We start from the raw sequence: 14,102 nt of genomic DNA, 5'->3' as shown, positions 1-14,102 counted from the left end.
TGGTGTAAGAGAATCCGGTGTATAAAATGCTAGAGCTGATTTCATCTCCAAATACCATGAGAGAGCCTGTGTGTGTGCGTGCGTGCCTGTGTGTGCATGCGTGCCTGTGTGTGCGTGCGTGCGGTGTGTGTGTGTGTGTGTGTGTGTGTGTGTGTGTGCGTGCGGTGTGTGTGTGTGTATGCGGGTGGGTCGTAAATCGTGTCATCTCTTTAAAGGGGTCTTACATGTAATGTCTCCGGTGAGGGATCTCAGAGATGCGGCCTGTAGAGAGACAGCTGGGAAAAGATAAAAAAGAGAGGTGGGAAGGAGAAGGAACAGAGAAAGAAAGAAAGAAAGACATTTAGTTGAGTGCCATGTTATGCAGAGCAGACATCTCTTGGTAAATTCCTCTCATCTTTCTTTGTCTCTTAGATTTGTTTTTTCTTGAACGCAAGTGTACATAATATTATTTAGACATGATGCCAAGTTCATTGTTTACCCGGTATCCTATGTAGTTTTAAATACACAGGATATTTAGATAGATGCTAGATTCATTGTTTACGTTGTATTCTAGTTTCTTTGAGGCTCTATTGTTTTTTCTCTCTGCACTAGAGCTGTTTATGTGACTATTTACCTTGTTGTTCGTGCTAGACAGTGGTGGAAAAAGTACTATTTTTTTTCACTTAAGTACCAATACCAAAATATAAAAATACTTTGTTACAAGTAAAATGCCTGTGTTAAACTAGTAACTATAGTTTTCAAATAATTATAGGGGAATATTTGCCTCTGAGATGTAATGGAGTAGAAGTAAAAGTACTGAAAACTGGAAATACTCCAGTTAAGTAAAACATACCTCAAAATTGTACTGAAGTAGAGTACTTGAGTAAATGTACTTAGTTACTATTCACAACTGCATGATGCACATCTTCTCTGTCTGTAACAATGCCTTTCCATCCATCATAATGCACAGCTTCTCTGTAACAATGTATCTCACCATCAAAATGCACAGCTTCTCTGTAACAATGTATCTCACCATCAAAATGCACAGCTTGTTTGTCTGTCCGTTACGATGTTTCTTTCCATCACTCACTCACACACACATAGAGAGGAATCAATCAATGTTTGCTTCATATGTGCTATGCATCTCTCTCTCTCTCTCTCTCTCCCTCCCGCTCTCACACACACACACACACACACACACACACACACACACACACACACACACACACACACACACACACACACACACACACACACACACACAGTGAATCGTGCGCACACATAACATATCTCGTCCCCCGTGGCTCTGCCTATCTCTCCTTGACATTTTGAAAGCAGTATTTCACTGGGTTGGTTGCATTGCGTTGCGTTGCATCGTGCAGTGGTTGGGTGGGTGTCGGTGGTATAGGGTGGGTTGGTGGTCTATATCGTTCCGCTGGGCTGGACACGGCCAGCCCATTCAAAATAACAAGGATCCTCCTCCACTTAATCATTTATCTGAACGCCTCTCGGCCTTCTCGCTGCCTTCGCCGTACGGCCGAGGCAAGAGGAGGAAATCAAGTGAAGATGACATTTTCTATTAACCCCCCCCCACCCCCCCCCCACCCCCCCCCCCCCCCACACACACACCCCAGCTGACCTTGGCAGGGATATGAAAATGTGCGTCTCTGTCTTTCTCTCTGTATAGCGGAGCAGAACAGAGAGAGTGATTTGCTGTCTGCGCCCTGCGTGTGTTTTATACTGTCATACATACGCACGCCTTTTTGTTCCTCACTTTGTACTCATAGGGCTGAAGTGGGTTATCTTATGTATGTTTTGTAATAATAATCTAATTCTGTAAAATAGCTAGTAACTAAAGCTGTCAAATAATTGTAGTGGAGTAAAAGTACAATATTTGCCTCTGAGATGTAGTGGAGTAGAAGTAAAAGTATTGAAAATGGGAAATAATCCAGTAAAGTAAACATTCCTCAAAAGTGTACTTGTGTAAGTGTACTTAGTTACTTACTACACCACTGCTTTCAAAGCACTAAGGCTGGAACTATTGATTATTTGATTTGATTATTTGAGTGATTATTCTATCAAGTACTTTTTCAATTAACTGAATAATTGAGAAGCACTTATTTTTTTTGTAAATGAAAAAAGTTGTATTTATCGTATAAACATATTGATTTTTTATAATTGACTAAATTGATAAGTCTGATTAACCTTAAGTAGTTAATCAGACTTATCAATTAACCATAAGTGTTTAATCAGACTTATCAATTTAGTCAATTATAAAAACAATCTATTTGTGCCGTACTTTACACTCCATGGTGTTATAAAAACATAATGAACATAAAGCTCTAAATGCATTGCTTTGTGATGCGTTGTATATTCTGCTTGCTGATTGCCTATTTCCAGTATTTTTTTAAAAGCTTTTGGAAGTGTTTGCCTATGCTTGGATTCACACTGCGGCTCTTGATTTAGTTTCAACAAACTGAACTTGTGTTTGGTGTGTAAAACACAATTTATAATTACAATGTAAGCATTTAGCAGACACTATTATCAAGAGCAACTTACAAGTGTGATATCGGAATAATAAGCAGAGAGTAAACTCTAGTGTAGTGTTTCCAGTGTTCTGTACTTTTACTTCTACTCCACTACATCTCAAAGGAAAATATTGTACTTTTACTCCACTACAATTATTTGAAAACTTTAGTTACTAGTTACTTTGTAGATTTTGATTATTACAAAACATACATTAACCACTTCAGTCGTATATATATATTTCGGACATTTGAAAATAGCAGATCTACAAGCTCACAATGCGTCGCGATGCGACACATTGTGAGCTTGTAGAAATGGGACATTCTGAATAATGAGTACTTTCTATTTTTGGTACTTTGACTACATTTTGATACCAATACCTTTGTACTTTTACTCAAGTCAATTTTGAATTCCGGACTTTTACTTGCAACAGAGTATTTCTACATTGCAGTATTGATACTTTTACTTAATAAACCTCTGGCACACAATGTGTTAAGTAAACTATCTGAGTAGTTCTTCCACCACTGATTATGATGGAAACATTGTAACAGACATATAGAAGTTGTGCTTTATGATGGAAACATTGTCACAGACATATAGAAGTTGTGCATTATGATGTAAACATTGTTACAGACATATAGAAGTTGTGCATTATGATGTAAACATTGTCACAGACATATAGAAGTTGTGCATTATGATGTAAACATTGTTACAGACATATAGAAGTTGTGCATTATGATAGAAACATTGTCACAGACATATAGAAGTTGTGCATTATGATGGAAACATTGTCACAGACATATAGAAGTTGTGCATTATGATGTAAACATTGTTACAGACATATAGAAGTTGTGCTTTATGATGGAAACATTGTTACAGACATATAGAAGTTGTGCTTTATGATGGAAACATTGTAACAGAGATAGAAGTTGTGCATTATGATGGAAACATTGTAACATACATATAGAAGCTGTGCATTATGATGGAAACATTGTAACAGACATATAGAAGCTGTGCATTATGATGGGAACATTGTTACAGACATATAGAAGCTGTGCATTATGATGGAAACATTGTTACAGACATATAGAAGTTGTGCTTTATGATGGAAACATTGTTACAGACATATAGAAGTTGTGCATTATGATGGAAACATTGTTACAGACATATAGAAGTTGTGCTTTATGATGGAAACATTGTTACAGACATATAGAAGCTGTGCATTATGATGGAAACATTGTTACAGACATATAGAAGTTGTGCATTATGATGGAAACATTGTTACAGACATATAGAAGTTGTGCATTATGATGGAAACATTGTTACAGACATATAGAAGTTGTGCTTTATGATGGAAACATTGTTACAGACATATATAAGTTGTGCTTTATGATGGAAACATTGTAACAGAGATAGAAGTTGTGCATTATGATGGAAACATTGTAACATACATATAGAAGCTGTGCATTATGATGGAAACATTGTAACAGACATATAGAAGCTGTGCATTATGATGGAAACATTGTTACAGACATATAGAAGCTGTGCATTATGATGGAAACATTGTTACAGACATATAGAAGTTGTGCTTTATGATGGAAACATTGTTACAGACATATAGAAGTTGTGCATTATGATGGAAACATTGTTACAGACATATAGAAGTTGTGCTTTATGATGGAAACATTGTTACAGACATATAGAAGCTGTGCATTATGATGGAAACATTGTTACAGACATATAGAAGTTGTGCATTATGATGGAAACATTGTTACAGACATATAGAAGTTGTGCATTATGATGGAAACATTGTTACAGACATATAGAAGTTGTGCATTATGATGTAAACATTGTTACAGACATATAGAAGTTGTGCATTATGATGGAAACATTGTAACAGACATATAGAAGTTGTGCATTATGATGGAAACATTGTAACAGACATATAGAAGTTGTGCATTATGATGGAAACATTGTAACAGACATATAGAAGTTGTGCATTATGATGGAAACATTGTAACAGACATATAGAAGTTGTGCATTATGATGGAAACATTGTTACAGACATATAGAAGTTGTGCATCATGATGGAAACATTGTTACAGACATATAGAGGTTGTGCATTATGATGGAAACATTGTTACAGACATATAGAAGTTGTGCATCATGATGGAAACATTGTTACAGACATATAGAGGTTGTGCATTATGATGGAAACATTGTTACAGACATATAGAGGTTGTGCATTATGATGGAAACATTGTAACAGACATATAGAAGTTGTGCATCATGATGGAAACATTGTTACAGACATATAGAGGTTGTGCATTATGATGGAAACATTGTTACAGACATATAGAAGTTGTGCATCATGATGGAAACATTGTTACAGACATATAGAGGTTGTGCATTATGATGGAAACATTGTAACAGACATATAGAAGTTGTGCATTATGATGGAAACATTGTAACAGACGTATAGAAGTTGTGCTTTATGATGTAAACATTGTAACAGAGATATAGAAGTTGTGCTTTATGATGGAAACATTGTTACAGACATATAGAAGCTGTGCTTTATGATGGAAACATTGTTACAGACATATAGAAGTTGTGCTTTATGATGTAAACATTGTAACAGAGATATAGAAGTTGTGCTTTATGATGGAAACAGTGTTACAGACATATAGAAGTTGTGCTTTATGATGGAAACATTGTTACAGACATATAGAAGTTGTGCTTTATGATGTAAACATTGTAACAGACATATAGAAGTTGTGCTTTATGATGTAAACATTGTAACAGAGATATAGAAGTTGTGCATTAAGATGGAAACATTGTTACAGACATATAGAAGTTGTGCATTATGATGTAAACATTGTAACAGACATATAGAAGTTGTGCATTATGATGTAAACATTGTAACAGACATATAGAAGTTGTGTATTATGATGGAAACATTGTTACAGACATATAGAAGTTGTGCATTATGATGGAAACATTGTAACAGACATATAGAAGTTGTGCATTATGATGGAAACATTGTTACAGACATATAGAAGTTGTGCATTATGATGGAAACATTGTCACAGACATATAGAAGTTGTGCATTATGATGGAAACATTGTCACAGACATATAGAAGTTGTGCATTATGATGGAAACATTGTTACAGACATATAGAAGTTGTGCATTATGATGGAAACATTGTTACAGACATATAGAAGTTGTGCATTATGATGGAAACATTGTTACAGACATATAGAAGTTGTGCTTTATGATGGAAACATTGTCACAGACATATAGAAGTTGTGCATTATGATGGAAACATTGTCACAGACATATAGAAGTTGTGCATTATGATGGAAACATTGTCACAGACATATAGAAGTTGTGCATTATGATGGAAACATTGTTACAGACATATAGAAGTTGTGCATTATGATGGAAACATTGTTACAGACATATAGAAGTTGTGCATTATGATGGAAACATTGTAACAGACATATAGAAGTTGTGCATTATGATGGAAACATTGTCACAGACATATAGAAGCTGTGCATTATGATGGAAACATTGTTACAGACATATAGAAGTTGTGCATTATGATGGAAACATTGTTACAGACATGTAGAAGTTGTGCATTATGATGGAAACATTGTCACAGACATATAGAAGCTGTGCATTATGATGGAAACATTGTTACAGACATATAGAAGTTGTGCATTATGATGGAAACATTGTTACAGACATATAGAAGTTGTGCATTATGATGGAAACATTGTAACAGACATATAGAAGTTGTGCATTATGATGGAAACATTGTCACAGACATATAGAAGCTGTGCATTATGATGGAAACATTGTTACAGACATATAGAAGTTGTGCTTTATGATGGAAACATTGTAACAGACATATAGAAGTTGTGCATTATGATGGAAACATTGTTACAGACATATAGAAGTTGTGCATTATGATGGAAACATTGTAACAGACATATAGAAGTTGTGCATTATGATGGAAACATTGTTACAGACATGTAGAAGTTGTGCATTATGATGGAAACATTGTCACAGACATATAGAAGTTGTGCATTATGATGGAAACATTGTTAGACATATAGAAGTTGTGCATTATGATGGAAACATTGTAACAGACATATAGAAGTTGTGCATTATGATGGAAACATTGTAACAGACATATAGAAGTTGTGCATTATGATGGAAACATTGTAACAGACATATAGAAGTTGTGCATTATGATGGAAACATTGTAACAGAGATATAGAAGTTGTGCATTATGATGGAAACATTGTAACAGAGATATAGAAGTTGTGCATTATGATGGAAACATTGTTACAGACATATAGAAGTTGTGCTTTATGATGGAAACATTGTCACAGACATATAGAAGTTGTGCATTATGATGGAAACATTGTTACAGACATATAGAAGTTGTGCATTATGATGGAAACATTGTAACAGACATATAGAAGTTGTGCATTATGATGGAAACATTGTAACAGACATATAGAAGTTGTGCATTATGATGGAAACATTGTAACAGAGATATAGAAGTTGTGCATTATGATGGAAACATTGTTACAGACATATAGAAGTTGTGCTTTATGATGGAAACATTGTCACAGACATATAGAAGTTGTGCTTTATGATGGAAACATTGTTACAGACATATAGAAGTTGTGCATTATGATGGAAACATTGTCACAGACATATAGAAGTTGTGCATCATGATGGAAACATTGTTACAGACATATAGAAGTTGTGCTTTATGATGGAAACATTGTCACAGACATATAGAAGTTGTGCATTATGATGGAAACATTGTAACAGACATATAGAAGTTGTGCTTTATGATGGAAACATTGTTACAGACATATAGAAGTTGTGCATTATGATGGAAACATTGTCACAGACATATAGAAGTTGTGCATTATGATGGAAACATTGTTACAGACATATAGAAGTTGTGCATTATGATGGAAACATTGTAACAGACATATAGAAGTTGTGCTTTATGATGGAAACATTGTTACAGACATATAGAAGTTGTGCATCATGATGGAAACATTGTTACAGACATATAGAAGTTGTGCATTATGATGGAAACATTGTAACAGACATATAGAAGTTGTGCATTATGATGGAAACATTGTCACAAACATATAGAAGTTGTTACATTATGATAGAAACATTGTAACAGACATATAGAAGTTGTGCATTATGATGGAAACATTGTAACAGACATATAGAAGTTGTGCATTATGATGGAAACATTGTAACAGACATATAGAAGTTGTGCATTATGATGGAAACATTGTCACAGACATATAGAAGTTGTGCATTATGATGGAAACATTGTAACAGACATATTGAAGTTGTGCATTATGATGGAAACATTGTCACAGACATATAGAAGTTGTGCATTATGATGGAAACATTGTCACAGACATATAGAAGTTGTGCATTATGATGGAAACATTGTTACAGACATATAGAAGTTGTGCATTATGATAGAAACATTGTAACAGACATATAGAAGTTGTGCACTATGATGGAAACATTGTCACAGACATATAGAAGTTGTGCATTATGATGGAAACATTGTAACAGACATATAGAAGTTGTGCACTATGATGGAAACATTGTCACAGACATATAGAAGTTGTGCATTATGATGGAAACATTGTCACAGACATATAGAGGTTGTGCATTATGATGGAAACATTGTTACAGACATATAGAAGTTGTGCTTTATGATGGAAACATTGTCACAGACATATAGAAGTTGTGCATTATGATGGAAACATTGTAACAGACATATAGAAGTTGTGCATTATGATGGAAACATTGTTACAGACATATAGAAGTTGTGCTTTATGATGGAAACATTGTCACAGACATATAGAAGTTGTGCATTATGATGGAAACATTGTAACAGACATATAGAAGTTGTGCATTATGATGGAAACATTGTCACAGACATATAGAAGTTGTGCATTATGATGGAAACATTGTCACAGACATATAGAAGTTGTGCATTATGATGGAAACATTGTTACAGACATATAGAAGTTGTGCATTATGATGGAAACATTGTCACAGACATATAGAAGTTGTTACATTATGATGGAAACATTGTCACAGACATATAGAAGTTGTGCATTATGATGGAAACATTGTTACAGACATATAGAAGTTGTGCATTATGATGGAAACATTGTTACATACATATAGAAGTTGTGCTTTATGATGGAAACATTGTCACAGAGATAGAAGTTGTTACATTATTTCCAGCATGGATGAGATAAGGCAAACAGCTTCTACAACTCAAGAGTTTTATTGACACGACATTGATTGGTGGTGTTAATCTCCCCCTGGCTGGTCGTGAGCATCACACACAGACAGATAATAAGAGAGATGTCACGCTGGTGGTGTTTGCTGCTAAATGTTAAGACTAACTACTCTGTAAATTCCTTTGCAGTTATTAATGTGTTTTTTTTCTCTCACTTTAATCTCATCTCGCCTCGGCTTGCTCTAAGTAATTAGATTCTTTGCTGCCGATTAGTTTGTAAGGAAAGTGAGGCTTGACTGGGTTTGTCTGGCTGGCCTCGAGAAACACTTAAAAAACACTCAAATAGACACACACGCGCACGCACACACACACGCACGCATGTTGGTATTGCTATACTTGTGCGGACATTAACCCATTGAGGCCTGAAGCCGATTCTACATGTCTCCTAAAACAGTTTTCTGAAAAACGTATGTTTCTATATCAGTGGTTCTCAATCTTTTTCATGTCAAGGACCCCCAAAATTATATGTATTTGGCCGCGGACCGCCATCAAAATATTTTGTTCCAGGGACCCCCCAGAAGCAAAGATTTGAGTTAAAAATGTTCGCTTTGAAAATATATATATATATTCAGAAGATTTGCACACATTTTCACGATTTTTAAAAAATAGCAGATATACAAGCTCGTAGCGCGGCACTCGGTGCCGCGCTATGAGCTTGTATATCTGCTATTTTTGAATAGCCCAAAGTGTAAAATAAGGCTTTTTAGCTCAAATCTAAAAATTACAGTTCCAGGTCTTAACACTCGCGTGACTAAGCAATCAATGGGACCGATTTTGAGAATTGAAAGTGGCTTAACTTCTCTCAGGAAGCTCTGAGAAAGTTCCCCTTTCATGACTTTTCCTAAATATATGTTTCAAACCATCTCCGTTTTTTTTTTTTTTTTTAACTCATTATAAATATGAAATACATACCATGTATCCCATCCCAGCCGTTTTATTTCGGCTAAATTGATCGCTCTCCCCCTCTCTCCCCCTCCCTAGAGCACTTTACACCTCGAGGTTAAAATGTCATTTAGATTTGGAACCTAAAACCGAAATAAGCCGGAAAACAAACAAATAAATTGCCGATCTATAAACTCACAACGTGTTGCTCTGGAACGCGTTATCAGCTTGTAGATCAGCTAATTTCGGTACACACATTGGAGCACGCAACTAGTATATAAATCAAGGCACACGCCGAAAATCGAAGATCTGTAACTTATAGATCTGCTATACTTGTAGAACTCAAACCTTGACCCCAACCAACTTGAATGTGTTCATATTTCCTAAGCCACTAAACAGTAAATGCTACAAATATGTTGAAACCATAAAAACATAATTTTCTCTTGTAAGGACCAGGACAAATTCTCCACACAAAACTACTTAACAAATTCTACTACTTCTGGGGATGTTTAGCCTTCACAAGTATAGTAAATCAGACACACACACACACACACACACACACACACACACACACACACACACACACACACACACACACACACACACACACACACACACACACGTACGTACGCATCTTAACCCATTGAGACCTGAAGCCGATTCTACATGTCTCCTAAATCTCAACAGTATTCTAAAAAACCTATGTTTCTATATCAGTGGTTCTCAAACTTTTTCATGTCAAGGACCCCCAAAATTATATGTATTTGGCCGCGGACGTTCCAGGGACCCCAGAAACAAAGATTTGAGTTAAAAATGTTCGCTTTAAAAATATTTTTTTTCAGAAGATTTGCACACATTTTCACGATTTTTCAAAAATAGCAGATCTACAAGCTCGTAGCGCGGCACTCGGTGCCGCGCTACGAGCTTGTATATCTGCTATTTTTGAATAGCCCAAAGTGTACAATAATGCTTTTTTTAGCTCAAATCTAAAAATGACACAGTTCCAGGTCTTAATGGGTTAAGGTCTCTCAGCACTCAGAGGCCTCTAAATGCCAAGGTTACCACATCGATAAAGCATTGATTTTCCTCCTGCGTTCAGAGTGTCTGGACTGTTTTCACACAAACAACCCTCTGACTACCTGATGCTGTTCGTTTTGACATCCCCCCCCCCCCCAAGCGCCCCCCCCCCACCTCCCTGCTGAACTCCCATCAACTCATTATGGCTGCCTTCTCCCACTCCGCCGGCACAATTAGTCCCATTAAACAAACAATCCATCATTTGTTTGGCTGTCTTATAATGCAGTTAGCCTGCTGCTGCGTACAACCTATTAAACCCTTTGAAGAATCACACTTTTTAAAGTTGTTGTTTTTTTCCGAATGGTTCGGTTTGGAACTTTGGACCCATTAAGACCTGGAACTGTGTCATTTTTAGATTTGAGCTAAAAAAGCATTATTTTACACTTTGGGCTATTCAAAAATAGCAGATCTGCTATTTTTGATTTTTGAGAAATTGTGAAAATTTGTGAAAATCTTTGAATATATATATTTTTTAAAGCAAACATTTGTAACTCAAATCTTTGCTTCTGAGGTCCCTGGAACAACATGTTTTGAGATGGGGGTCCGCGGCCAAATACATATCATTTTGGGGTCCTTCACATGAAAAAGATTGAGAACCGCTGACATGGAAACATATGTTTCTTCAAAAAACTGTTAGGATTTAGAAGACATTTTATAGAATCAGCCTCAGGTCTTAAAGGGTTAATAATGTTAAAACTTGTTGTTGGTGTTTCTAAAAAACGGTCAGACTCTAGAGGGTGTAACAAATCCTTGTTGCTGTCGTGGCCAGAAACCTTGTATCGGATCCGTATTTCATTTTTATGTTTCTTTTTATTTTTAATCTATCTTTCTCTCTTTGTATTTTATGCCCTGTTTCGTTGGACGACAGTGTTGCACAGAAGTAGCGAAAATGAAATGTTGGAAGTGAAATTGGTTTTAGTGTGTGATGTGTGGGTTTGTTTTCTATTGAACCAATGGATTTGGTTGTGACTAAATAACTCCATTGGATCCATTGGAACACAAGGTTCTTTGCAACAGTTTCGGACTTATTAGCCATCCTCATCTTTTGCACCGTATACTACTTTGTAAAACCTCTTGTGAAGTACACTTTTTTACTTGTGAAGTACACTTTGTTTTTTTTTACTGTCCCTCTTGTTTTGCTGTGAGGCAGACTTCAGATGGGCTTCCATCAGTACAGTATTACATGTACAGCACACATATATATTTAGCAATAAGCAGTGGTGGAAAGTAGCTAAGTACATGTACTCAAGTAAAACTTTGAGGTATGTGTACTTTACTTGAGTATTTCCATTCTCCAATGCTTTTACTTCTACTCCACTACATGTCAGAGGCAAATATTGTACTTTTACTCCACTATAATTATTTGAAAACTTTAGTTACTTACTAGTTACTTTGCAGATATAAATGATAAAAACATACATTAACCACTTTAGTCCTATTTTATACCTAGGCTATTCGAAAATAGCCGATCTACAAGCTCACAACGCGTCGCATCGCGACGCGTTGTGAGCTTGTAGATCTGCTATTTTCAAACATTTCAGTACTTTTACTTTTGGTGCTTTAAGTACATTTTGATACCAATTCTTTTGTACTTTTACTCAAGTACATTTTGAATTCCGGACTTTTACTTGTAACAGAGTATGTCTACATGCTTTCTTTCTTTCTTTCTTTCTTTCTTTCTTTCTTTCTTTCTTTCTTTCTCTCTCATGGCTGGGGTTAAGTGAAATCATGTGACGTTGTACAGATCGTCTTTCATAGGACGGTGGAGTATAAGGTCAGGTTACAGAACGATCCCCTCGCTGCTTTATGTCGTGGTCTAGTCCAACATGAACAGACATTAACCACTAAGTTGGGTTAAAAATCATCAAAAAGCCTGACATGTCTTCTTTAAGTTGTGGGATGTGTTTGTGTTTTCTTGTCAACACGTTTCCACCCTGGCAGGAGTTTGACCCCGGCAGCCTGACCTCTGTCACAGACTGTAGGGTGAATGAAGAACTTAAAGGAATAGTTCACCCCCAAAATCACTTTTTTCCCATCATTTAGTCACCCCATGGAGACTTGAATCCATGGATTTTTTTTTTGGTCTTTGTCGCATTTCTAAGCCAATAACTTGATGACCGGCAGCGGTTCCGGTAGGAGACACAAAGAGTCTCCTTTGTGTCTCCTACCGGAACCGCTGCCTACCGGTCCGCTGGTTATCAAATACTTGGCTTATGAATGAGACAAAAACAAAAAAATATCCATGGATTTAAGTCTCCATGGGATGACTAATCCATAGAAAAAAAGCATAATGTTTTTGGTGAACTATCCCTTTATAAGCCCTGAAACAGTCGTCAGCATTTTTTTTATTTCTTAAAAAGACAATCTAAATATATATATTTTTTCAAGTTTCCAATTGTGTCCTCATATAAAATCTCCCCCTCCCCTAAAAACTTTCACACATTCTATATTTGCTATTTCAGAAAATTAAACCCATTAAGACCTGAGGCCGCTTCTAAACATTTTCAAAATCCTAAAAAAAAAAATCGGAAAAAAATATTAAAAAAATATTTTTCACGATTTTTCAAAAATAGCAGATCTACAAGCTCATAGCGCGGCACTCGGTGCCGCGCTATGAGCTTGTAGATCTGCTATTTGTGAATAGCCAAAGACATCTAAAGTGACACAGATGCGTTCCAGGTATCAATGGGTTAAATTAACACATTCTGAAAAGTTTGCATACGTTGCATGCAAACTGCCGGGTCATTCTCAAACTCCTCCCACTCTCCATTCTTCCACAGTATTGTTTGAAGATTTGTTTTAACCATCGTTGTTATTGTTGCTGTCTACTTCATTTATTATTTTTAAGTTATTCATACATTATTTCATCCCCCCCCATTCCCCCTTTTTGTTCTGTTTCTTTTTGGTTCAGGCTCTCCCATGCCCTCCCCTTCCTGTCCGTCACCCGTCTTTGACCAATCACAGCCCCCGTCGCCCCATCCCCATGACAACCCGTTGCTAGGCAACGCCGCCGCTGAGCCAGGCTCAGAGGAAGAGGAGGAGGACGAGGAGGAAGAGGAATACGCAGCCAGATTGTACTTACCTGTTACACATGGTAAACTACCTTTATTAGCATTACTGCTAACATAGAGCTACATTGTACTTACCTGTTACACATGGTAAACTACCTTTATTAGCATCACTGCTAACATAGAGCTACATTGTACTTACCTGTTACACATGGTAAACAGCCTTTTTTAGCATTACTGCTAACATAGAGCTACATT

General features: G+C 36.2%; 1 protein-coding gene across 5 annotated transcripts in view; it reads left to right on the top strand.

The window, feature by feature from the left end:
* Positions 1-14,102, top strand: part of tenm3 (teneurin transmembrane protein 3) — a 663,973-nt gene that overhangs the window by 316,636 nt on the left and 333,235 nt on the right. For 4 of the 5 annotated variants that reach the window (XM_084080236.1, XM_084080237.1, XM_084080240.1 and 1 more), the window contains one exon: positions 13,748-13,930. The exons of the other annotated variant lie outside the window; for it this stretch is intronic. In XM_084080236.1, coding sequence (XP_083936362.1) covers positions 13,748-13,930 — 183 coding nt within the window. The remainder of the gene's footprint in view (positions 1-13,747; positions 13,931-14,102) is intronic. 5 annotated transcript variants of the gene reach the window in all.

This window comes from Gymnoscopelus microlampas (genome assembly GCF_963454915.1).
Source record: "Gymnoscopelus microlampas genome assembly, chromosome: 2".
Classification (NCBI taxonomy): Eukaryota; Metazoa; Chordata; class Actinopteri; order Myctophiformes; family Myctophidae; genus Gymnoscopelus; species Gymnoscopelus microlampas.
This window is presented reverse-complemented; position numbering and strand designations above follow the sequence as displayed.